This window comes from Chroicocephalus ridibundus, chromosome 1, assembly GCF_963924245.1.
Source record: "Chroicocephalus ridibundus chromosome 1, bChrRid1.1, whole genome shotgun sequence".
NCBI classification, from domain to species: Eukaryota; Metazoa; Chordata; class Aves; order Charadriiformes; family Laridae; genus Chroicocephalus; species Chroicocephalus ridibundus.
The window spans coordinates 13367629-13394307 of NC_086284.1; the positions used below are offsets into that span (position 1 = coordinate 13367629).

At 42.6% G+C, this 26679-nt stretch overlaps 1 protein-coding gene across 8 annotated transcripts in view; it reads left to right on the forward strand.

Moving 5' to 3' along the window:
• FAT3 (FAT atypical cadherin 3) overlaps positions 1–26679 on the forward strand; it is a 425569-nt gene that overhangs the window by 68864 nt on the left and 330026 nt on the right. For all 8 annotated transcript variants that reach the window (XR_010070308.1, XM_063329048.1, XM_063329074.1 and 5 more), the window contains exon 2: positions 22590–25901. Coding sequence is in view for 7 of the 8 variants with exons in the window: in XM_063329048.1 (XP_063185118.1) it covers positions 22607–25901 (3295 nt within the window). In the remaining variant the exon portion in view is untranslated. The remainder of the gene's footprint in view (positions 1–22589; positions 25902–26679) is intronic.

A 26679-nucleotide genomic window follows, 5' to 3' on the forward strand; every position in this document is an offset into this window, starting at 1 on the left:
TTTCCCCCTTTGCGAGGGCTTTTTTTTTTTTATTGTTTTCTTCTCCTTTCTGCAAAGCTGCAAAAGCTCTGCTTTGAAAACTGCTGCCCCAGAGTGCAGTTGCTTAGCTGTCCTGTCAGCATTGTTCTAATGCTCATTCCATATGTATGTCACATAGGAGCAGTACCCTCCTCCTCCTCCTCTCCCTTCCCCCCACCCATGCATTTGATTTTTCTTCCCTAAAGACTGATTTGGTATTTTTTTTTCCCAAGGAGCTTGCAAACAGGGAAATTCAAACTGAATGATCCTGTGCTGTGGTTACTTCTACAGCCACGACAAGATTTCTCGTAGAAAAAGTGTTTGCTCTGTTCCTTCTTTTCCCCGCTCCCTCTTTTTCTTCCCTATAAGCACAAAGGCTTTAAAAACTAAGATCTGTAGTTCTTTTTTGCTTTTTCGCGTTACCGTGACAGCATGTATCTCTGTTGCTGAAGAATGAAGCAGGCAGGCTGGAGTTTTTTTATGTTCAGTGCTTTTGGGACCACTAAAGAGAAGTCCGCAGAGAAATATGTACAGCAACTGTGCCAACTGAGTTTCTCGTGCCTGTTATCTGTCACTTATTCTGACTAAAAGGTAAGGGGTTCTTTAATATTTTTTGTTAAAGTCTTTGTGCATTGTTTGTGCAGTGTCATTTGACATGGGCAACTAATTGGCTCAGAAGGGAGGTGGGTTATGAAGATTTTTGTGTTAAGGTATTATAGGTCACCCAAGCAAGGCTCTTTGCATCCAGAGGAGAAAAAAACCCCTTGTTTCTTGGAATTTTTTCCCTTTTCATCTCAAATGGTTTCTCCAGCTTTACTTGCCACTGATTGAGACATAAAGCTGGGGCTTTATTGCTGGTGCTTATCTTTTCTAGTCCTTTTTCACTACCTAGGAAGCACACGCACCCAGTTTGTCTGTGCGTGCGCATGTGTGGGGTAAGGCATATCCCCTTTACATGGGAAATACTTGGCAACATGCACGTTCTCCTCTTTTACTGTAACTAAACGTCTTCAAGCACTCTTTGCAAGGTAAGAATGCCTTAGTTCAGCACACTGCAGCTTATGCCTGTTTAAAATTATTACTTGGATTACAGTGCATACTGTGGAAAGTTATTAGTTTCCACAGAGACCAATTTAATTGGGGGTATGTGTGCAGCAGTTCTGTTTTGTGCTTTACATACGCTGCTTATGGGCGAGTATGAAATGTTATTTTTTCCTTCATTCTTGGGAAGGGTGAAGTTTACACTGTCTGTTAGGCATAACAAATGAAGTTATAGCTGAAATCGATTAAAGCTGTGGAGAAGCATAGCCTTACAAGGCTTTTCAACTTAGCCCTGAGAGTCAGAAGATAGTTTATTAAAATATTTTTTTGCACTGCATTGTAATATGCAGAAAGGTTAGCAGGAAGGCAGCTTCACCAAGCAGAAGTAGCAGCAAATGATGCCTGGACTGGATCATTACATCGTTTGTGTGTTAGAAACCTGTTTAATCCATAACCTTGGTGTGCGCGCTGCTTTTTTGTGCGTGTGTGTGCTGGGTGCATCTTTCAACAGTCTCTTAGTTCAAGAGGGCTTTGTTTTATAAAATGTGTTTCAGCTTTGCAGGCGGGAGAAGGGCACTCTGTAGCTGTCCCTTTAGCTGTGACACAGTCCGTTTTTTGGCATTTTGGAAGAGGCTGATTTTCTAGGACTTGCTTTGATTTCTTTCGCAGGTATTTGTGTTCTGACTTCTTAGCTGTTAGTTCTCTGCAGAGAAAAGGCATCTTAAGGCTGTTCATTTCTCATGCTTTGAAATGATCAGTGGCTGAAACAGTTGAGCAACCTCATTTAATAATACTGCTTTACCTTGAATGTGGCATTGCTTATTTGAACAACTAGGAGCGCCACCAAATATGTAATTAGTTTAAAAAGAGTCTAAAAATGCAAAGTGTGAAGGAAGAGAGAAAAGTCCTGTCTGCAGGCATTAATTTCTTTACTGTAGCTGTTGATAATGTCATTTCAAAATCAGAGATTTCCTAGCACATGCTCTGTGACTCTATTTGCCCATGATTGTTGCTTTATATTGGGACTGAGAAAACAGTCATTTAGATAACAGGTTTTCATTGACATCCTTTTTATAATATAGAAAGGAAGAAGCAGTAATAAGTTAAATTGGCATCTGCTAATTATGCTGAATACAGATTGTGAGCTCTGCAAGTCGTCCCTTGCCTTAATGCTGTTAGCATATTTTAGCACTGGCAACCAAAGGAAAGAAACTTGAATGTTCCTGCTTGTTTTTTTTTTTTTTTTTTTTTTTTAGGAGAAAAAAAGATGACTTGTGAAGAAATGTGAAGTTTTGGATTTTTTTTTAATGTTAGTATGCTGGTTTTGAACAGGAAAGCATCACACACAGTTCAGTAGCACTTAGTAAAATTGATTAGAGATCATTGAGACACTGACTCGTCTGGTGATCACTAGAATGAATTTTGACCCTTGGTGGCAAAACCATCGTTGTCCGATATAAAACTTAGGGAAGCAAAAGTTTGAATGTTTCTTAGTTACCAAATACCTGATTCTTTCAGGTCTCTGAGAAATAATTAAAAAAAAAAAAAAAAAAAAAAAAGGTGTTCTGAACTTAGCTGTGGTTCTTCATACTAATTGGCAATTTTGCTCACCTCATCTGAAATCTGGAGTCTTGGGCTCCCGTGAAAGCAGAAGAGCTGTGCTTCTGCCCAGATGTGCTCGTTTCTGCCTTGTGCGTTTTCCCCGTGCAACAGCATCCCTGCCTGGCCCTGGCACTGAGCCCGGGCTCGGGAGACGTTAGAAGCTCGGCTTGTGGTGGCTTTGCCAGGGGACACACTCCAGCCCTTCACGCCGTTGGCAGCGGGAGCAGAAGACATGCAAGTGGTTGTGGCGGGTCAGCCACTAGAGGGGAGACAAGAGCTGCGTTATGTTGATGTCTGTTACCACGGAGTACCACATACGATGATGTCTACGTAGGGGTTTGCAGTGTACAGTGGAAATATCTAACCTAATCTGGATCCTCTGGATGCTGGGAGCATCCAGCAGTGGTTGTGTGGGGTGTAACATGGGCTGATATAGGTCCTTTTCCTCAAGGAATGCAATTCTTCTGGAGTGAATGGCATCCCGTTACAAGTTTAGATGTAGCAGAAACATGTCTACGCTTTATCTGTGATGGAGGTTCTGTGGTTTTCTGCGTGTGGACCTGCCTGAGTGCCGAAGTGCACAACCTCCCTCTTGCCCAGCTTGGACAGGAGCGGGCCCAGCCTCGGTGCAGGTGTCCAAATTCACTCCTGTATCTCTGTGGTGGACCTTTTTGCTATGAACTTGACAAAAGCAGGAAGCCATAAGTTTTTTTGTTTGCTTCTCACATCTAGATGACTACGGTATGCTCACAGATTGCTTTAACTGGAGTTGAATGGTGACAGGTGGCTGGTAGGCATTGGCTCGAGACCTTAAAAGTTGAAGGAAGTGTCTTTCCTCCCTTCTTGGCGGCTTGAATCTTCTTCTGTATGATCATATGCAAAATTTCTACTGGTAATGATGATTTGGCATGTAGATTTTGCATAAGTTGTTTCATCCTTCTCTAGAGGACAGCTACATTGAACTTAAAGTATTGCCCTGGGTGACGGTGATGGGCAGACTGGGAAGTATCTTGTGCAGAGAGGTGCGGGGCTGGGTGGAGGTGGGAGAGCTCCCAGCCGGTGAGTCCTCCACGTCAAGGTGAGGTTTCCTGGGGCTGGGCAGTGCAGGAACCACATGCTCTGGATATCGGTGTGATGCGTTATGGCAGTGCTGTGACTCCTGCCTTCATGTGAACCTAATTTTGTTAAAAGTGATGTCAGAGTCTTTTTAATATGACATTATGATTTTGGCTTCAGTTTTGGGTTTTCTTACTCTCTTACGTGCATGTGTGAAATGCAAAGCATATTTAATGAGCGAATACTTCAAATACTTCCAGATTAATTAAAAACAGTTCCACATCTGGAATAAATCCAGTACCTTTCATGGATGGCTTCAACTTCATGGTTTTTCCCTCCTGCGAGAAGCCCTGTGAATATCCCCGTGCGGATGCTTGTGAAAGCCAGAGTGGCCGAATCCAGGCTTATTTTACAAAAGAGAGAGATCTGAAGCCCACAGAGATCAATGGGATCTCGGCCTTTATTCCAGCAGACTTTGGATAAGACCTAATAATATATATAATATGATATGCCTATGCACGGTTGGGTATATTCAGGGTATCCTGCCTTGAAGGTATCTGTGCAAGTCTTAATTAAAATGTGTTGTTTTTTTTTTTCTCATGGCTCATCTACTGTTTAAATTCATGCAGAATTCAGTGGAGTTTGAATTAGGCACCACAAAGAAAATAGCGTTTTTATAATGAACTTTTTTTTTCTTCTCTCTCCTCTGTCCCCAAAAGTAAACAAAATGATCAGATTTTTCTCTATGGGAATGTTGTGATTTAAACTGACACAACTAAGTGACCTAAAGATAGGCTTATTGCATAGATAAAAAATGCAGGGTTGGGTTGTTTGAACTGCATTAGCATCAGAATAAGAAACGGCAGGGCGAGTTGGCCGAGGTGGCCATGCAGAACTGGGGAGGGTTGTTCTTTGGAAAGTCTGCAAGCTGGGAATTCTTTTCTGAGCCATAAATAAATAAATCTGTGTCCTGAGCAATTAATGAATACAGAAGTCTGGGCAACTTTAAGCTGTTTGGGATATTTAAAAAAAACCCATATGGTGCTTTTGTTAGCGGTGTTGATTTCCATTTTTTCCCCCTATTATTTCCGTTTTAAGGTGGGGTGGGTTTTTTTGATCTTCTTTTTTTTTGCTGAAAGATGTTGATGAGAATGTTTTTGCCAGTACTCTTCTGTAAAACCGCTGTTAACTCCCACATCAGTTTCAGCATGTGTTGCACCAAAATGCTGCCCCTGAAACTTTTGATCTTCCAGATAGAGATCGGGATTGCAGACAGTTTAGTGCTTCGAGTACCTCGTCTTTGGAGTTGTCCTCTGGCTGCTCATGCTGCTTATGCTGGTGATGCCAAGAAAATTATCTTGCAGTGATCCTACTGTGAATGTGTATAGAGCTTTTCCGGGGGATCTCAGTGTGTTTTACAGACCAAAACTAATTAAACCTCGCGACATTCACGCAGGCAGATAAGCATGAACCACAGTAAGTAAGCTAAAATAGTGAGAGGTGAAGACCTCAACTTTCCCATGGTAGTGAACAGTGACGTTCCTCTTGAATGGAGTTACAGGTGCCTCGCACCTCTAGAAATGAGGCCGCTGGTGACTTGGCCAGGAGAGCTACCCTTTTGGTGACAGACTTTGTGGAGGCGGTTAATGTTTGCGGTTTTGCATCCAGCACCTGTCTTTTAGAGATCAGATTAGTTCAGATTCCCTTAACATTTCCTTGCTGGTGAGTTCTTGGTGAGTCTGTGTAAGCAGCAGCATTCTGGAAGGCTATTGAAATGTCCCTTTAACCTTTCAGACTTGAATTTTCTGAATTAACCAGCTTTGGTTGGGGTTGTAACTTTTAAGTATCACTTTGCATTAAGCAGAAAGTGCCTGGCTAAGGTGCATCAGCTCTCACAGGGCTGAAAGGTTTTGACCCTTACTGGGTTTTGACTTCATTGGTGTAGCGTTTCTAGTAATTCCAGCACTGATATGGCTTTTAAGAGAGGACTGATGTTCTCAAGAATACTGCTGTGGTCACTGTTGGTTGTAGGCAAAAGAAAAAAACAATGCTGGTGAAGTGGATGAGCTGGAAGCATAGGAAAATGGAGTAGGAAAGAGAAAGTTCACTTATTGAACTGCTTCAAGTACACAGCTGCTTCAAGGAGTTCTAACTACTTGAAGTAAACTTGAAGTTCTAACTACTTCGAAAAGAATACAAGGCAATGCCTTTAAAAAAAAAAAAGATTTTTAGCCAGTCAGGTAACCCATTTATGAAATCTTAGAGGGTTTTAAAGAAAGCAAACTAAAGAGACATCTAAGGAAGCATCAGATAATTATGCTACTATGAGGCAGATTTGCAGATACACTGATACAATGCAGAAATTGCCATTATGACATGCTGTACAACTTGGATATATTGACAAAGAGAGAGGAAGAAAAGGAGTAGTGAGAGAAAGCTATGGCCCTAATTTCTATAGCCTTTTAAGAAAACGTCTTAGGCATAGGAGCCAGCTAAAAAGGTTAATTGGGCAAGATCAGTTATTGTGGTGTGTGAAAGTAAGCTTCAGAGCTTGAGAGGAGAAAGCACCAGACAAAGCAGCGAGGTGTTTCATAAGATGAAGCTGTTTGCGGTGGTGAGAAATAAGGATCAGGCCCACGCCAGTCTGGAAGAGAGGAGTGTAAGAAAAGTGAGAGAATTTACTGAAGATGTGAGTGTTGTTTCAACGATGCAAGACCCCCAAAGCTGTGTGGGTGGAAAGCGAAGGGCAAACAGGTTGCCTATGGATCTGCATATGAGGGTTACAGTGGGGAAGGAGTAAAGTTTGTGAAAACTGAAGAAACAAGGCACAAAAGAGCAGGCAGCATGAACACGTTGGAGCCTTTTTTACCAAATCAGCACAGTGCCCTGAAAGCATCCAAAAAAGCAACAGAGTTGTATGGCTGTATGTGCAGTTGGGCAGGAGCTGGCAGTTGGGTTGTTCTAGCAGTTAGTTATCTCTGCCCGAGGCCACACTGAAAATACTGTGTGTAGCTTAGGCTATCTACTTACATAAAGGGTGTTACAGTCATGGAAAAGAATGAGCCACAGGGAATGTAAAGGTCACAGAGAAAGATTACAGGGGCATCCGATGGAAGAAGCAGGGATGTTGAGGTATGTGCTTCCGTAAAGCTGTCACTTGTACTGGAAGGGGGGAATACCAAAGTTCATCCACGAAGTGAAGGGGTGGTTGAACCTGGCTGGAACTGCTTTATATTCAGTGGTTGTTGGGTGGAATAAGCTGACATAAAAATCAGGAGAATAAACGAATGCTTGCTGAAATTGAGCCTAAAAACTAGGGATTTGGCATGATGATCTAAGGGCTAACTCCAAAGAGCAGGAGTTAATTTTTGCATTGGCCTCCTTACTGAAGACCTGCCTGTCTTCCTAGGAAACAGCCCTGAGAATGCGCTGTTGATATTGGAACATAAGTATTCGTTTTTAAATTAATTTTAATAATGCGGGCATAAGTCAGTTTGTGTTAGTGCTTAATGCTAATGAAACGGATTTCAATCCACTGGGCTGCGAGAGTGGAGTTTCACTATTTCTTCTATTGCACATCTGAGTTCGCTGAGAAGTTGGAGCGAAGGACAGCATCTCTGCTTCATTTGTTGCTGGTTATGCAGTTCAATTAGTGCCCATAATTACAGATTTCTGAACAACTCTCACGAAGGTGAATACGGGCTTAGAGGAATCTGCAACTCCGCAGAGGAACTCGGTAACTAGATGCTAAGAGGGGGCTGTTCATACAGGGCAGACAAAAGGGTCCTTTATGCAAAAGTAGCTTGTTAGCTTTTTGTTTTTAAGCTGTAGCATGTCTAAGCGATCAGGGTGTCACACACTAATAAACCGGCCAGTCCCTCTGGAATAGACATTCTTGGTGGTGATTTAGAAGGTGCATTTATACAGTAGTCTCCAACTTCATTACTACGCTGTTGCCTTGGATACTAAGCATTTTGCATATAATTATGAGAGGGACGTTAACAATGCTTGGTGGTTCTAATGGTTTTAATACAGTTTTTCTTATTACTTGGTTTAGTGATTCTCTTCTTTTCTTAAATTTTCTGTATCAGAGAGGAAAAACAAAAGGAAGTGATTTTTGTCAGCTAATTTGCACAGCTTCTTTTAAGCCAAGAACAGGTTTTATTTCATAAAGTGTGGAAATCCTGCGTGCTATTTGTGGAATTATGTTGCTGAATGGGTTGTAAATAGGAGTTGAAGTGCTACTATTCATTGCAACATCAAATTCACACTGTTTGGGAACAATCTTCCAATAGTAAAGGAAAAGCTGTTTAAATGCTGGGCAGTAAACAAAATTTGTTATGGGTGTGAAAGCATTTAAATACTTCATGTGTCTATTTGAGACTTGGGTATTTTGATAGTGTTCAGTATGTTTCTTGAAGGTACTTTCTGCTCTTTACACACCATCTTGGTTGCCTCAACTCCGGCTGTTGTTTGACAAACAGTTTGAGCTGCCGTGGACATGGAAAGGATCCCTCCCGCCTGCCCCAGGCACCCGTTCCCATCTCCCTCCCTCCCTTTTGTTTGCAGGCATATTTGCAATAGGGCAGCTCAATCCCCAGTGAGAACAAAATCAACATAAAACACAAAAAAAAAAAGAAAAGGGGAAAAAAAAAGGGGGGGTGGAGGGGTGGGAGGAGGGTTGTGAGCCCGGGACAGCTGCTTTGGTGGCCACGGTAGCTTATCCTGCCATAAAGTGATCACCAAGCTGTGGCATGAAATGATTGTGCCTGAATATAATAGGTCTTTGGTTCAGTTGTAGAATGTCTGCAACTCTTGGGAAGAAGTTGGTAGGAGGATGAGCTGTGATGCCCGGGCTTGTGCGGTGACGTGCGGTGATGCACCGCACGTTGTGGCCCATCGCTGGTCCTGCAGGTGAGCCTGCAGCTCTCTGCCTGTTACCTCCAGGGCCCGCAGCGCGTCTGCTTGTTCCGCGTGCTGCAAAGGATGCTTTTATATGCACTTGAGTAATGTCAGTTCGGGAGCACTATTTTTGCATGTCAAAAAAAAAATATATTAATGCTTTCGTGTTCTTTGAGACCTCATTGGACCTTACGATATCCCCTAGAAACACAGCGACAAGGACTTAAACTCTTAAATGACTGTAACTGTCACAGGCTGAATAGTTACATGAGGTATGAGGGCAGCTGAGCATGGTGAAATGGGCTGTACGTGTGTGTGTGTACACCCCCGCTCACACTAGAAGTATGCTCCCTTCCTGAAGGCGTTTTTTAAGTTTGAACCATTTTTTTTTTTTGTAGTGTTAAAAGAACTACTTTATGTTCCAACTGATACTTTTTCTTCAGAGAAACATTATATTGTGTAGTTCATTTAATAAAATAAAATCATTTTTTCCAAAAGCCACAGAATACAGAATTTAATACAGTAGCATTGGAACATAAATTCTAGGGATGGATGTGAGATGGCTCTTTTACAGTACACTCAGCTTTATTGCAGTCCTCATAGTGGCTTTCATATGCCAAAAGCTATTGAGAGCCTTTCTTATAAAAGTGATACAGAAATATATTATAGCCAGATATTTTCTTCTTACACATAATAGTTTCACAAGTGAGACATGCTTCTTTTTTTCCCCTTCTGTATGGATTTGTAATTTTGCTGGGTTTGTTTTGGTAAGCTGATGCATAGCTATCTTATAACTTTTAACTTTTTTGCTCTATACTTTCATCTTAAAAATACGGAGGAAACAGATAGTTCAACTTCAAATCAGGTGTAGTTATTCCTGATGACTTTGATCTTTGACGTGGTGCTCTCTGACAGAGGTTTTGGGGTGTTTTTTTACCCTTCTGGAGATTTACAGGGGTCAGATTGAAATGGCAGCTGGCTTTCAATTGGTGCATAGAGGACCTTGAGGAAGACCAACTATAGCGCCTTGCTACATGAAACATCGTTTTCAAACGAGGTTTTAAATTCAGCAGCAACAAGCCTCACTGGGCATGAGCCAGCAGTTATTATTTAATCTGGAGTCCTTTTATTTCATGTGAGCAGCTTTCCCTATCTCTTGCCTGGAAAGAAAAAGTGGGGAAACGGTGAGCATGTGGCTGGGAGGCATGCGGTGTGGGTTTGCCTCTGCGGGATGCTCTAAGAGGGAGCATCCACGTGTCTTTGCCCAGGGCAGTCCTTGGGAGCTGTGTAGGGGCACACCACGTTTGAGCGGCAGAGCAGCTCAGCACAGCCACACCTGGATTTTGGAGGTGCAGAGAGGGATGATACCGGGTTGCAGGCACAGCTTCCTCCCCTCCTGGTAGACAAACAGAAGACGTGGAGCCAGCAGCTGGCTGTGTTTCAAGGACATGGATCAGTAGCTCGGGAGATGTGACCTGTCCCATTTATTGGCAAGGATGTTCGGCGTCACGTACTGCAAGGTGTCCACCTTGCTAACAACTTCTCTGCTTGTCAAAGCATGTAAGGGACGAGGTGGCTCCTACTAGGAAGATTTATTTGCTGGGGCTGTGGGAGTCAGTGTGGCACCAGTGCAGCGTGGGCTCCCAGCGGGAAGGGAGAAGTCCAGACCAAGGAGGCTGGCAGCAAAGCGCGGTGAGACATGAGCAATGCACCATTAAGAGGGACCAGGCCTGACCGTGTCTCATGTGTTTGGGTGACTTACCCCAACCAGTGTTTGGTGTGCATGCGGCGTTTGCTTTCTGTCTAGAATTTGAGAGAAAAGATTTGCAGCTTGACCTTGGGTTGCAAATGATCCTGACTCCAGGAGAACAAATGGAGAACAGTGAAGCATTAAGAGGATGTGCCTGTTCTTCCTGGTGGCTACCATTTTCAACAGCATAATGGAGTCATGACACTGTTGTTGCTGCTGCTGCTGTTGTTATTATTATTATTGTTATTAGCCCTGCCTTATGGGTCTCCGTTTCATGATCAGTGTCTCCAATTAACTTTCTGAGATCTGGATGTAGTTTTGAACTCTGAACTCAAATTCCTGAACTGTGAATAAGTGTTGAGTTTTGAATGGCCACTACAACGGTGGTGAGAAACAACCGTATGGCCCTCTGTTTTGGAAATTTAGCCCTGTAATGCTGGTGGGCATGGCTTTGTAGGCAAACCTTCCTGCCCCAGTCAGCTGGAGTATGTGGGGGGTCTCCTTTGTGGTCTGGAACAAGGGGCTTAAGCTGTTTGTGCCTGTTTTCTCATCTGGACGTGGGCTGAGTGTGTGCGCTTACCTGCTGTTCAAACAAGCATGAAAATCAGGGAGCTCGAGGGGAGCGCTGTCAGGGCAGGTGTAGGCGCTTTGCAGTCGAAGCTTTTCTGACAAGCCAGTGGATCTGGGTGCTTGAGGGAAGTCCTGTTTCCATAAGGATTTCAGGGGGTAGATAGCAGTCGGCTGTGGAATAGTTTCTGCTTCCCAGTGTGGCTGGTGGTGAGGCTTTCCATGCAGCCCGGGCTGCTGTGCTTGTTTAAAATGCCTTTCATGGAGAAAGTGCAGATCGTAGCTCTGTAAGGCTGTTTTCCCTAGTTTTCCATCCAGGACTGCTGCAGATATTTGAGGGAACCGCATGATTCTCCCAAGGGCTAAACAAAAGATATATTTTTTTTTTTTTTATTTTGCATGATTTTGACATATGAAACTGGATCATAAATGGCTCCTCTTTCTGAGGTTCTGCATCTAATGCCAGATATTTAAAAGGCACTTTTCCAAGGTGATTATCGAAACTCTGTGTTAAGAAATACCTCATTTAATCTAGCATATGCTGATTGCCATGAAGATATTTTCAACAGATACTGTGCAGTGGTGTCTGTCATTCTCCAGGACATAAATAACTGCTGGACGGTAGATGACTGTGCGGCTAACTGACGGCTTATGGGTAACCTCTCTTCTGGCACCGAAATAATGGGTTGTTTGTTCCTCCAGTTGAAATCCTGATGTGTTTTGATGTTTCTGATTTACATTTTGAGCGCAGTTCCTGATACCGTTCAGCGTTCTGGGAATGGTCTTTAAACTTAATGTTTATTTTGGAGCGTTGGTTTTCCAGCAAACAAATATGTAATTAGCAATTAATGGTTTTGCTATAAATAAACAAAAGCGAACAGTTCAGCTTTAAATAGTGATCTCTGCTCTGTGGAGGTTTTAATTGGGCTGTGCCTGCAAAGTTGGACCTTTCCAAACACGCAACAAGGCTTTGAGGGACTCCCCGCTGCGGTGACTGAACTGGGCGAGTTGGAAAGCCGAAACCGCAGTGGTTTGAGTTGATCTTTGGTTAGCTAAAAAGTGGTTATCGTCTCAAATAACTATGCATGAGCCGACCATTGGAGGGGGGCAGAAGGGTGGTGGTTTCAGTATGGGTAACTCGTTTGAATGCGGTGGAAGTTTCAGCATGCAGAAGACTTTCAGTACTGTGCCTTTCCCTTGGTGGCTGCTCGCTGGGGTGTGAGTGCCTGGTGGAGGTGGGACTGGAGGTGCAGGGGTTCTTCTGTGCAGCCAAGGCAGATCTCTCTGTCTGAGCACCACCAGCGCTCCCTTGTGTGCGCTGGAATTAGGATGTTATAATATCCCATGCAAAGTAATTGGATTTAGCAGCTTGTATGGATTCAGGTATTTCTCACGCGGCGAGTGGTCCCAGGCCAGCTTTGATGGAAAGCTTTCTTCCTTGCAGTGCTTTGGCCTTAGCACATGGGCTGGAAAGGAAATTTCTGGGTTTCCCTCGTAAATTTGTTTGGCTTAAGGATGACTCTCCTTTTCTATTTCCCACGTGATTTCTGCAGTGTGGATTCCACTTATCTGAGAGAAAGTGGGATGTGTTTGACCTGATGCATCCATGCATTGCTTCTTACTTAGGCAGGTTAAGCAATTTCCATGGCCTAAGCTGTATATAATTTGAAAAAGTGATGGCAATAGACGCTTCTCTACATGTTGCCTGTTTGAACAAACTGCAACTTTTCTGAATTTTTTCACAGGAGGATTTAGAAAGAAGAAACTATATTCATTGATGATTGTTTTTCTTTGGTTTTTGTGGGCTTAGAGTAGGTCCAGATTTTCAGAGACTACTTCATCAGGGGGCCAGTGGGAGACAGGTTTTAGGAGTTGTCTTTCAGAAAGGTGGTTGCTCTGCCATGCCTGGAAGTCAGACCATCTCAAGTTGGTTATAGACAACTCGAGCAGGTTGCTCCATAAGCAGAAGTTGCTCTGTGTTAACGTCTGCGGCACAGCGGCAGGTGCCAGCGCCCTGCAGATTCTTGCCCTATTGGAAGAAAAACGAGCACTGCTAAGTCTAAGTTTCATTCTCAAATCTCAAACTTGTTGAGCATCTCAATCAAAATATTTGCTCCTTGCACTTCAAGCATGATCTCTCACTATTGCTATGTGTCACAGCCATCTCAAAGAGAAATAGCATTGCAAAACCAATAATCCAGTTCCTAGCCTCAAGAGAGACTTTTTTTTTTTTTTTTTCCTTCAGAATCATAAGATTTAGGTATTTCTCAAGTGGTTGTTCTGTTTATTTGTGTTTGGTTTTTTTTCTCTTAATGGCACCTGGATGCATCCACATGTCTTCCTCTGAGACTTCTTCCTGGATTGCTCAGGCAATTCCATTTTCTCAGGTCACTTTGAGTGTTGCCCCTGCATGGACCAAACACCGTTATTTTATGGTAGAAACCAGAGGATCGGCAACCTTCTGGAGAATGAGCCTGGCATGCTGTGGGCAAGAAAATGCCTCTGCCTCTGTGGGTGGTAAATGGCACTGTGCTGGTTAGGGGCACATGTCCCTCGGTGCTACTCGCCAGCCCTCAAGGCTCATCTCACCCACCAGGTCCCGCGCTCTGTCTCTGCTCATCTGTCCCCTGGCTGTCCCTTCTTATTCCTCTTGACTCGGTCCACCCCTGTCTTTTCAGCTGCTGCAGGGAGCAATCCTGCTGAGACCACCTCTCTGTCACTCAGAATATCATTTGGGGACAAACCTGGAGTTGCACTTATCCCAAGGTCTAGTGTGAAGTGAAATTTATCCCACAGTCCCTTTGTAAAATCCTTACAGGACTGTCATTACTTTGACTTGGAATCTTATAATCATGGAATTGTGGAATGGTTTGCGTTGGAAGGCGCCTTTAAAGATCACCTTGTCCAACCCAACAGTCTTTTCCCATGGTCTTCATTTTATATTGAATTTTTTATATGGGGCTTTTGTACGCTCATTTCTTTTTCAACCACCCTCCTTTTGCCCATATATAAAGGTCTGGACCGTTTGAGCTGCCCTACCTCCACACACAGAGCATCTGAGGAAGATAGATAGTATTTTTTTCCTCTGAGAGTAGCAGCTTACCCCAGTCCTTACACCTACATACCTATTATGGCCCTGGAAACAGTAGTTGTAAATCTCATAGACTTCTCTCTTACTATAAACTATATCCAAATAGTTTATACAAGCCTGTGCAAGCTGTCAGAAGGAGTATGTGCAGTATCCCGAACACAGAGCAGACCAGCAGTACCGGCCGACGGCGCCTGGGACTAGTGGGAATGGGTTTGCAGAAAAACTACTCTGGAATAGGGTCTGTTAGAGTGGAAACTGAGCCTGGTGTGGGAAAGCTGGAAGATGGTTTTTCATCTGCAGGGACACCACATTTGCATCAGTGCTGCGCCGCGGCTCTCGTAGTGCTTATTCCATTGCTGCGTTTCACCAGGCATTGTAAAAAGTTGAGATCAGATTGCTGTAGGGTTTTGTGGAAAACTCTCTGGTCTCGGTTGTATTTATAACTTGCATTATGGTAATGAAGTCCCAATGTATGCAGCTGGGAGGTGCTGCGTGGCAGGGTGTGATCCTGCCTGCTGGTCCTCAGCATCCCTCCAGGTGTGTGAGCAGAGCCCTTACCCCTGCTGTTCAGGGGTGCAGCTCGGTAAAGAACTGGCTGTTTGGGGAGGGGGATCCCCGTTAATGTGTGGTGAAGGGAGAGCTGGGGAAAGGCCAGCAGTGACAGCAGTGGGACGCAGCAGTCCTGGATTTTTTACAGTGACATTGTACCTAGAAAGAGCTTTCAAATCAGGGCTCCTTGGATAGGGGTCACAGTAGATTTATGAGATAAACTTAAGGGGGGAAAAAAAAAGCGCCAAATAAGCAAGAAATAGTATCCTTGAGTGTATTTCATAAGGAGGCATGTAGCGCCCATGAAAATAACTGGCTCATTTTGAAACTGCCCCAAAGCTTCCCTGTTTTACAGTGATTAAGAAGCAGGAGCCTGGGGGGATTGGAAATACACAAAGCATGAAAACTGGATATCAGTCTTTGTTTCCCGCGGGGCAGACCACCAAGGGACAAGCTCAAATCCCTTGTAAGGTGGCTCCCAGGAATTCCCTTTTGACAGATCTCGCATGGCGGCAAATTATTCCTCCTCTCTTCTCCCCGCCCCCCGTGATTTCCCCAAGACACGTTTCATCCTTGAGGGGGAAGGGAGAGTCCAACAGTCCCTTTGCACCCGCTTCCTGGGAAGACAAATGACGCCTGGCTCCTGTTTGCGAGTGGAAGGATTTGCTGATGAACTGATACTTGGCAAAAATTGGTGTTGTATGGAAAAATCCCCAGCACCTGCCAGCAAAATAAAGTTATGCATAACATACGGCTGGGTGGCTAAATCTTCACTTCCTAGGGACGGCCTGGAATTACACTTGCTCCACGCTGAGCAGCCTTTCTCCCGTGTGAAATTATATGCAGGCAGCAGGAGGATTTGCAGCTCTAAGGAAGGTTAGGATTTATAGTGCTGTCTCTTGCAAGGGCTTACTCTGCAGAAATGGTCATTTTGTCTTCATCTTCTCTTTTTTGGGATAAACACATCATGATATAATCATATATATGGAAAATCATATCTTTGTGCTCATCGGGGAGCAGGTAGCCCCATGAATATATCCCCTCTTGTAAATCTGTCGGTGTCAGTCAGGTTTTTTTCCCTCCTGCCTACAGTTGAATGCACATTTTAAATTCATTTCTGTATGCCACAAAGTCTAAATTCTTATTCTATATTCTGATTTCTTTTCCTGGACAGTAAATTGTTAGCCTTTCCTAGCTGGGTAAAATTATTGTGGAGTACAGCTCAAGGAAGATGTCTGGCTAGAGGAAGTGCTGTTTAAATGTGCTTTTTCTCCCTGTTTTTATTTGACAACATGCTAGTGATACTGCCTGTGTAATGAGGGGAGAGTATAACATCCATGGGGCTGTGTCTAGTGTGTGCCAGAGGTTTGCTGGTAGGCTCGTGCCTTGGTCTTTAAACTGCTAGATCAATATCTTCCATATGACTTAAATATCAATTTCCATGAGTTTGGAAGAGTTTTCCATAGTTCTGCGCTATGGAAGAGGCTCCTTCCAGGAGAGGGCACTGACATACACGGGCTCCCACCTCTTTGTTGAAATATCGACAGCAGATTGTGAAAAACAGCTTTTCCTATCACTGATGCAGCTTGATGTAAGCCGTCAATAAGTAACAACTAAAAACCAATCAAGAAAGTTTTTTAATCTTCATTATGCCCTTTTTGCAGGTCCTTCTGGCCTGGTCATGCAGAAGTTTTTGTGTAGGCAGATTGCTGGTGGTGATAGAAAACAGCATTGAGAATCAGAGGCTCTGTTCAAGTGCATGGGTTTGCCTGTGTGACAGGCTTGTAGGGTTGGTGTTGTGATGATTAGACCAGAACAACAGATAGACTACTGCCAACGTTGATGTTGTTTGGGTGAAAGGAAGGATTTACTTGTAAAACTGAGGACACTTCTAAGAAAATCAAGAGCTTCTGTTCCTGCTGCAGGTGCATCGCTTCACTACATACTATTTAGATTTCATGTGTGTGTGAAGTTAATGTTCTTCTGCCTCCTAAAAAAGACCTTTATATTTTAAAATATAACTTTTTGCTGTAAAGCTGCTTATTTAGTAGAATTTAAACAGCTACCCTTTGAAAAAGAATTGTGACAACTCTCCTGAGAAAAGAGGAGTAATTCCAAAATGTAGTATTTTTCGATACCATGAAGTCCCGTTCACACCTGTCCTGTGTGAGGAGGTGCCCTGCCTTTCCCAGCTTCTCCAGGAGAAATATAAATCAAGGTGAAAACCCTTAAGCCAAGGTTTTTTGTCCCTTTTCCCCATGCACACAGGTGCATAAATACCTTGACTCTCAGAAACTTGTCATCTCAAGTTGAGAAACTGTTTTTCCTCCTCCCAGCCCAGAGGACCCTACAGGTAAGAGCTTCTCTGGGTCCTTGTGGTGAAGACGGAAGTTGAAGCACAAATTGGTTTCTTCTCTCTTCTCTTTCAAAGGACCTGTAGAGAGTCTTAAAAAGTTGCATTGTATTAGCTAGTCACATTGCTTAAGTTAATTTAAGGAAAAATCCTTATCTTGTAGAGTGTAATTGGGCTTGGATAATAAGTAGGGAGGGAGAAAAATACTCTTTTCTTTTCCCTATTGTGGCCTGCTAAAAGCTTATTCATTCTGCCTGCTGAAGACGTTTACCTGCGATATTCCTTATATTCTCTAAAAGTCCTTTTGGCACTCATTTAATATTTTCAGAGTTCACCCAAGAGGTATACGCATTATTTTCTTTTTCAAGTATTTTATGATATGGAGATCTTTGGGATTAGAAGAATTAGCCTTGGGAGAGAGAATCAAACAAAAAAATCACACAGCACTTGTTTCATATCTGCGCATTGAATTAGAGCCATGATTTGGTGTGCAGGAATCCTGGCAGTTCCTGGGACTTGAGTCTTCCTTCTCGGTCTGGTGGGGTGTTATGCTTGGATGCAGCCCAGACTGGAGGTTGCCAGAGCCAAGATGAGAAAAAGGAATGACGCTCATACCTCTCGCAATTCCTCTAAGGAGCACCAGCCACCTACAGGTCCCTGCAGCTACTCTACAAGGTTTGGGTCACGTAGTTAATCTTTGTTCAAGGAGAGAGGGAAAGTGACTGAGAGGAGAACTGAGTGTGAAATTATAGATTTCTCCATGATGTTCAAGTTTCTTTTAAAGAGTATTAAAAACCAAGACACACCATTCTGTTCCTCCATTCTTTCCTTCCCACTTCAAGACTAAAGGATGTAATGTGAGCTAGAGTGGAAAGATGCTGGACTCCTACTTTGTGTTATCTTGTCACCTCCTTGGGTCATTAGAAGGAGGTTTTTTCTTTTCGCCTCGCTCTAGAACTGTTTCTTTTCTTCAGACTAACAATATTAAGCAATACCAGGGGAATTTTTTTTTGGGGTAGCTCTTGCTTAAACATTTCAAAATCAAGCACAAGTAATTACAACCTTTCTCGTCGCTTGAAACCATAACCTTTTTTTGACAAGAAGTGCCTTTAAAGAAATGTCTCTTATTTATGGTGGGTTGCTTTGTACTTTGTTTCTGTAACCTATCGCATTACATTTCCTGTACGTTGAGTATGTATGTATTATGAGCTCTTAAAAACAAATATCCCAGAAGAAAGGAATTCAGTAAATGAATAAAACATTCTTGGGTAGCCCAAGTGGCTGTTTAATAGCTCATCCTTTGGGACTTTCAAATAATATAATGATGATGGCCATATAAATATATGGATAGATGAATAACTTCAATGAGGAGCTTGTTACAACTCTGCATACCACATCTGAAATGAAATCAAACTCTGAAAGTGCTGCCTGATGTGAAGGTCCAATTTTTCCAGTGCCAACCCTGAAATTATACCTAAAAATACACAAACTGTGCATTTGTGTATACATATGTATACATACCTAAAACATGCATTCACAGACACACACACACACATATATATGTTGTTTCTAGGTGGAATTTAGTGTTTCAGGACTGATCCTGATTGCACTGAACCACTAAAACTTTGTAGGCTATTGACATGACTGGATTTACAGCAGCGTGTTTGAGATTAGGTCTTATCCCTGGCTTTCTGTAAAAATAAATAGATAAATGGAATGGGAGCGTAGGGTTGTCATGTTATATTGCCTGGGATATACACAGCTTTTTCATTAGGTTCTCCTAATCACATAGCTTTGTAAATATCTACTTTGATGCCTGTCTGCCATGGCAGAGCCTGTAACCTTGGCTATGGCTAACCTGAAAGTAAAGTTTTAAATCATTTTTGCTTGTAGCAATGAATTTCTCAGGAAAACTGATTTCTGGTTATGGGGGACCTGGAAACCTGATGTTGATGGCCATGAATGATGAAGAGAAGCCATCTCAGGCTAAACTCTGGTGTGGACAGGAGAAACTAGACTATCATAGAATCATAGAATTGTTGAGGTTGGAAGGGACCTTTAAGATCATCGAGTCCAACCTTTAGCCTACCCTGACAAGAGCCACTTCTAAACCATGTCCCTCAGTGCCCCATCTACCCTTTTTTTAAACACCTCCAGGGATGGTGAATCCACCACCTCCCTGGGCAGCCTATTCCAATGTTTAATAACCCTTTCAGTGAAAAAATGTCTCCTAATATCTAATCTAAACCTTTACCCAGCAAAGAGTACACCTGTCCAGGCCATGAGCAGCCAGTTTCTCCAGGAGAATGCTGTGGGAAACAGTGTCAAAAGCTTTGCAAAAATCCAAGTAGATAACATCCACAGCTTTTCCCTCATCCACTAAGTGGGTCACCTTATCATAGAAGGATATTAGGTTTGATAGGCATGACCTGCCCTTCACAAACCCATGCTGACTGGGCCTGATCACCCTGTTCTCCTGCATGTGCCGTGTGATGGCACTGAGGAGGATCTGTTCCATGACCTTCCCAGGCACCGAGGTCAGACTGACTGGCCTGTAGTTCCCCAGATCCTCCTTCCGGCCCTTCTTGTGGATGGGTGTCACATTTGCTAACCTCCAGTCAGCTGGGACCTCCCCGGTTGTCCAGGGGAGATCAAATGAGATGTAAATGGTATAATATGATTAATTTCATTAATCCAAAGAGACCTATTTCTGGGAAGCTGCTGAGCTGCACTGAAATAAAATTGGGGTGCTCATATGAAACATAACATCAGTCTCCATCGTAAGCCAGCAAAAATTCACTTTCTTTTAGCAGTGAGGAGAGGCTGGTATTGCAGTATCGAGGGAGGATGCTGAAGTGCTCTTGGTGAAAGGCAGCAACACAGTGATTTGTCTGTTTAGTATTTTAATAATGCGACATCACAGAAGAGGCACAGCCCTTCATTTTGTTATGAGTTGGGTCTCATTAAAATTTCTCATTCCCCTTGGCTGGCTTTTCCTTGGCAGCATACTGTATATTGGTTGTATTTTCTACTTGAGAGCATCATCTCCCACGCTAGGCTGAAGCAGCAGCTTTTAGTGGCGGTACTCAAAGTGATCGTATAAAGCCCCATGAAAATAAGGGACTTCTTTGGTATTTTCACACTGGTGGATTAAGTTGATGAATGTTTGCTGTGCTGAAAAATAAAGTGCCACTGCTCTGATCTTTTAGCTGAGTGAAATGGCAACAACAATGATAAAAAAAAATCTTTCCTAGCTGAAGTAGAAAAATTCCATCCTGGGTCTCCTGGGGATCAACCTGAGCTTGGGGAGAGCACGGGGAGACCTGCTCCCTCACTGAAATGAAGCATATTGGAGAATTGTGTATGTTTGATGTATAAACTGTCTAGGATGAGATGTTAATCGTAGGACTCATATGATACATGCACAACAACTGAATGGGGGTATTCAGAAAAGGAAATGCCACATGTGGTTCTGTGGGGATTTGCCTGTTACTTGGGAATGCAGGTCTAGGAGGTGATACAATCTCACATTTTTATTTTCTTTTTAAAGAATTTCCTTTTTTGTTGTTGTTGGTATAATAGAAAAGAAAATAAGAAGGAAACAAAGCGGGGAGAGAACTGCATGTGAAAATAAGTGTATAGAAGGACGAGTGCCTTGACAAACACTTGGGAGAGTTGATCAAATTGATTAATGTGTTAAGCAATGGGATATAGAGTGTGGGATCAGGAAGTTAAGTGTTTTGTGTGAACATTATAACATCAGTGCAATAAATTGATTGTCGTTAGTACTTAAAAGTGCAATAGTCATTCAGTTATATTGGAAGTGATAACTAACATGAATTCATATTCCAAAACTTGCATATAATTTATAAATCTCCTAGGGGATGTTGAAATCATGTTGGAAATTTAAATTAACCCCTGTCATTATCGACAACTTTTCCTGTCCTTTTCCACTGTATATTCTTGCTTGGAGAGAACTGCGTTTTCAAGCAGTTTTTAAATGACAATGGGAACAATGTATGTGTGCAGTGGGTCTTTCAATAATTGCCTTTTAAAATTGATTTTTACGATTTTCATGAGCAGCAGCAAATGTACTCTGTAACAAAGAAGCTTATTCACACTGCCTCACTGTTAAGGCCCTGCCTGGCTTCCTCAGGCTCCTTTCCTCTTCCTTCAGTGGGAAGCAATAGCAGGACCTGGCTCCCAGCTTCTGCAGCGCCCTCCGGCAACCTTCAGCCAGTGTCTCCGCTCACCCTGTCTCCATTTAACCTCCCAATTCAGATCCCTGAAGCGAGGCACTGGGGCTATTCCACAACAGGATGGTATGGAGGAACTCCAAATCTTCCCCAAATAGCCGATTATTAATTCCATTTGAATACTTCCATTTGTAATGAGCCTTTTGAAATCAATGGAAGGGCCCTCACTGCTTTGAGGTGGCTGGAGTGGGACAGACTGGATTGAAACAGCCAGTGATGGAGTCGTGTGCCTTATTGGTAGCCAAATTCTGCTTGGGGTTGCCAAAGTGAAATGTGGCATAAGCTGGAATTTACTCCATCTGAGCAAGGATGCGTTTATGCTCTTGTTGGTCAGGGTGGCTCATTGGCAGCAGGACAGGCAGTAGAGGGGGTCTTCACCTTTCTTAGGTTGGGATGGCAGTAGTAACCAGTGAATGGAGCATTTATTGGACATACATGAAAAAGTGTTCATCTGTGGCCTCATTTAATGTATGTTATCCAGTGTGTTTGGTGAAAATTGGTGACCATAATTACAGGTGCATTGCGGTACAGATGCAAAGGTAGAGTTAAGTCCTATGGGCTCTCAGCCGTGCTGTTTCATACCCTGAGTCTTCTCTTGGAAGCTTTATTGGAGCAGTTTTATTTCCTTCATTGTATTTTTTCTTTTCTCAGTAGCTGGGTATTTGTGTGCATATGTAAGTGGGTATGCAATTGAATTTAATTAGCTATAATTCTTCCTTAATTTTGATTTTTTGGAAGATATGTGTAATTAAGGTAGTATCTGGGTATTGACTTTTGTGTACTATTTGTTCTTGGTGTCTAAAATTTCATCAATCATGTTATCTTTCTTAACTGTCCTTAAAAAGACTGATAACATTTGACTCTCACAGTGCTACACACATAATGAAAATACTGTTTCCTTTCCAAACGTTGGGACTAATAATGCATTGTCCAATGTGCTCTGAAAACAAACAAGTTTAGGCTTAGTTGGAGTGACTGGTAAATAATTTCTGTGTGTGGTTCATCCTCTTACATAAACTTATTCAAATGTTTGTGTTTGTTTTTAATGTTTTTGATTGTGATTATTATTCTGAACTGTGTGCATGTGTGTATAGATGTGGTAGGGTCTAAAAAGGTTTTTATGTGAAAAAAGTGTGTCTACATGCTTATGTATATTTATGTATTATGTGCATGTATGTGCGCACGCGTACATATTACACACACACATGTTAAAATATAATCCCAAACTGGTGCTTTTGTGTGTGTGTAGTGTTCTCCCTTTCTGTTTTGTTAAATATGCAGTGACTAGTTATTGAATATATTTTATTTTTAATTAGAAATTTAAGAAGTAATTTTGACATGGCACTTCACAGTACAGTTTTTATCTCTTGATCAACTATTTCCTGTTTTCTTTTTCTGTCACAGGGTGAAAGAATGATGTGATGGAGGTGAATATGGGCCGCTGGTCAGGCTCACGGCTACCTTCGTCATGCCTTGCCCTTCTGATTGTCAAGCTCCTGGCCTCCATTTGCCAGGTAGCTCACGGGACCACCCCGCTTGGCTTTCACTTTACACATTCCACTTACAATGCTACAGTGTATGAGAATTCGGCAGCCAGGACCTATGTCAACAGTCAAACGAGGATGGGCATTACGTTGGCTGACCTTTCATGGGATATCAAGTACAGGATCGTGTCTGGCGATGACGAGGGCTTTTTTAAAGCAGAGGAAGTCATCATTGCTGACTTTTGCTTCCTAAGAATAAGGACTAAAGGTGGGAATTCAGCTATATTGAACAGAGAAATCCAGGACAACTATTTATTGATGGTGAAAGGGTCTGTCAGAGGAGAGGACTTGGAAGCATGGACAAAAGTGAACATCCAGGTTTTGGATATGAATGACTTAAGACCTTTGTTTTCACCAACCACGTATTCTGTCACAATAGCAGAAAGCACTCCTTTAAGGACTAGCATTGCACAGGTGACCGCAACAGATGCGGATATTGGGTCTAATGGTGAATTTTATTATTACTTTAAAAACAAAGTTGATCTCTTCTCAGTTCATCCTACAAGTGGTGTCATCTCCTTAAGTGGCCGGTTAAACTATGACGAGAAAAACAGATACGATCTTGAGATTTTGGCTGTGGACCGTGGGATGAAGCTTTATGGAAACAATGGCGTAAGCAGCACTGCCAAGCTTTATGTTCACATTGAACGTATAAATGAACATGCCCCAACGATAAATGTAGTAACCCATATTCCCTTCCCATCAGACAAGGAGCCTACCTATGCAGTTGTTAACGTTGACGACCTAGATGAAGGAGCCAATGGAGAAATCGAATCTGTTTCTATTGTTGCTGGAGATCCACTAGAACAGTTCTTTCTGACTAAAGAAGGTAAATGGATGAATGAGTACAAAATCAGAGAAAGAAAGCCTATTGATTGGGACAGCTTCCCGTATGGTTGTAACCTGACTCTCCAAGCAAAGGACAAAGGATCTCCTCAGAAATTTTCTGCTGTCAAACTGGTCCACATTGCTAGTCCCAAGAAAGAAAGTATCCCCATGAATTTTGAAAAGGAAGCATATGATGTTTCGATCAGTGAATTTTCACCTCCTGGTGTGGTGGTTGCAGTAGTTAAGCTGATGCCTGAGCCACAGGGTGTGGAATATAGACTGTCTCCAAGTGAGGAAGCTGAGTATTTTAAAATCAATCCCAACACAGGCCTTATTACTACTGCTCGTCCTTTGAAAATCATTGAGAAGGACCTCTATGAATTAGAAGTATATACAAACAAAGGTGATGACTTGAAAGCACAGGTTACTGTCAGGTTAGAAGATGCCAACGATCACACTCCAGAGTTCCAGCAGCTTTCCTACAGCTCCTTCGTCAATGAAAGTGTCCCTGTGGGATCTAGCGTTTTGGCAGTTTCAGCAGTTGATAAAGATAGGGGAGAAAATGGCTATATAACATACAGCATTGCCAGTCTGAACTCACTACCATTTATAATAAACCAGTTTACAGGTGTCATCAGCACATCTGAAGAACTGGATTTTGAGTCCTCACCAGAAAGCTACAGGTTCATTGTGAGAGCTTCCGACTGGGGTTCTCCCTACCGCCATGAAAGCGAGGTGAATGTCACCATATACATAGGCAATGTCAATGATAACAAACCCCTCTTTGAAAAAGTGGCGTGTCAGGGAGTGATTTCATCTGATTTTCCTGTTGGTGGTCACATCACTGCTGTTTCTGCAATAGACATAGATGAGTTAGAGCTTGTGAAGTACAAAATAATCTCTGGAAATGAACTCGGCATTTTTTATTTAAATCCTGACTCTGGTGTCCTGCAACTAAAAAAATCTCTAATTAATTCTGGCATAAAGAACAGCAATTTTGGCCTTAAGATAACAGCAACTGATGGAGAGAACTTTGCTGATGCTATGTTTGTTAATATTTCGGTAGTCCATGGGAAAGTGTCTTCAAAAACCTTTAGCTGTAGAGAAACTAGAGTTGCTCAAAGGCTAGCAGAAAAATTACTCAAAAAGGCAAAAGCAAATGTGAAGCTGAATTTGGAAGATGGTTTTCTTGATTTTTATTCGGTAAACAGGCAGGCACCACATTTTGACAAATCCTTCCCTACTGATGCAAAGGTTTCAGAGGATCTGCCAGTTGGTGCCACCATCCTGAGGATAAAAGCCTATGATGCAGACTCAGGCTTTAATGGGAGAGTAGTTTATACAATTTCTGATGGTAATGTAGATAGTTGTTTCAACATTGACATGGAGACGGGGGTACTTAATGTTCTTATGCCCTTGGACCGTGAAAAAACAGAGCTCTATCTCCTTAACATTACAATTTATGATTTAGGTAATCCACAGAAATCTGCATGGAGACTGTTGACTGTCACTGTGGAGGATGCAAATGATAACAAGCCTGTTTTTTTACAGGACAGTTACTCAGTTAATATTTTAGAAAGTACAAGTCTTGGTACAGAGATAATCCAAGTAGAAGCCAGAGATAAAGACCTAGGATCCAATGGTGAAGTGACTTACTCAGTACTGACAGACACCCAGCAATTTGCCATCAACAGTTCCACGGGAATGGTGTATGTGGCTGATCAACTAGACCGGGAATCAAAAGCAAACTATACACTGAAGATTGAGGCTAGGGACAAAGCAGAGAGTGGCCATCAGCAGTTTTCCGTTGTGCCTCTGAAGGTTTTTTTGGATGATGTCAATGATTGCTCTCCAGCTTTTATACCATCCAGCTACAACGTGAAGGTCCTTGAGGACCTGCCAGTGGGTACTGTCATAGCTTGGTTGGAAACTCATGATCCAGATCTTGGCTTGGGAGGCCAAGTCCGCTACTCGCTGGTGAATGATTACAATGGGCGATTTGAGATAGACAAAGCGAGCGGCGCCATCCGCCTGAACAAAGAGCTTGATTACGAGAAGCAGCAGTTCTACAACCTGACTGTGCGTGCAAAGGACAAGGGGCGCCCGGTTTCTCTCTCTTCGGTTTCTTTTGTGGAAGTTGAAGTGGTGGATGTTAATGAAAATCTCTATACTCCCTATTTTCCTGACTTTGCTGTCATTGGATCTGTAAAGGAAAACTCACGCATTGGTACAAGTGTTTTGCAAGTTGTTGCTCGAGACGAGGACTCTGGAAGGGATGGAGAGATCCAGTATTCCATCAGGGATGGCAGCGGCCTGGGGAGATTCAGCATAGATGAAGAAACTGGTGAGTTTTGTTTCTAATTTCCTTTTCCTTCCATAGAGGCTTTTGCAGAAGCAAAGCTTAGGCGTAATTATTTTCTACCCTTAACAAGAAGTTCAGTTCTTAACAGGCAAGATAAAATTATAAATAAGGATTTTCCAGGCACAGCAATGACATGATCTAATTACCTGGTTACATTCATCACTCTGTGGGTGTGAAATAATACACGTTCCTTTTCAGCAGCTATTTGATGACTCCATTTAGAAAGCAGTGATAGTTACAGAATGACTTGCTTCCAGTCACTGTATTATCTGTTGGTCGTTGCAAATTACTCAGGTCACCTCCACAGAGTCACAACATCCATGACCTTGAATGCGGTGTTAAACCAAATGAAAGGAAATTAGGAGCAAGAAACAAGAATTATTTCATCCTAAAACCTATTTGTGGTCTTGTTCTTATTGTTGGTGGGAGTAATTCTGCATGGGAGTTAGCGGTCTGGAGTGATACACCACCCTGTATAGTAGGCTTTCTTGTAGCATGGTGTTCGTCGGTGTTGGCACGCTTGTGTAAGGGTAGAAATACAGGGAAAGATGCTAAGTGTAAACCAACTGTGCTGGCTTTCCCTTGGTGGTGGTACTATTATGAACATCGATGTTAGAAAACTGTATTAAGAGAGTGAAGATTTTCAAGATTATGAACTTCACTACTGCGCTACCCTATCGGAAAACGTGGAAAATACTAAGAATGAAGGGCTACCTAGTAAAACACTTAGCAAGCTGGCTGTTTAAATGTCTGATAGCTG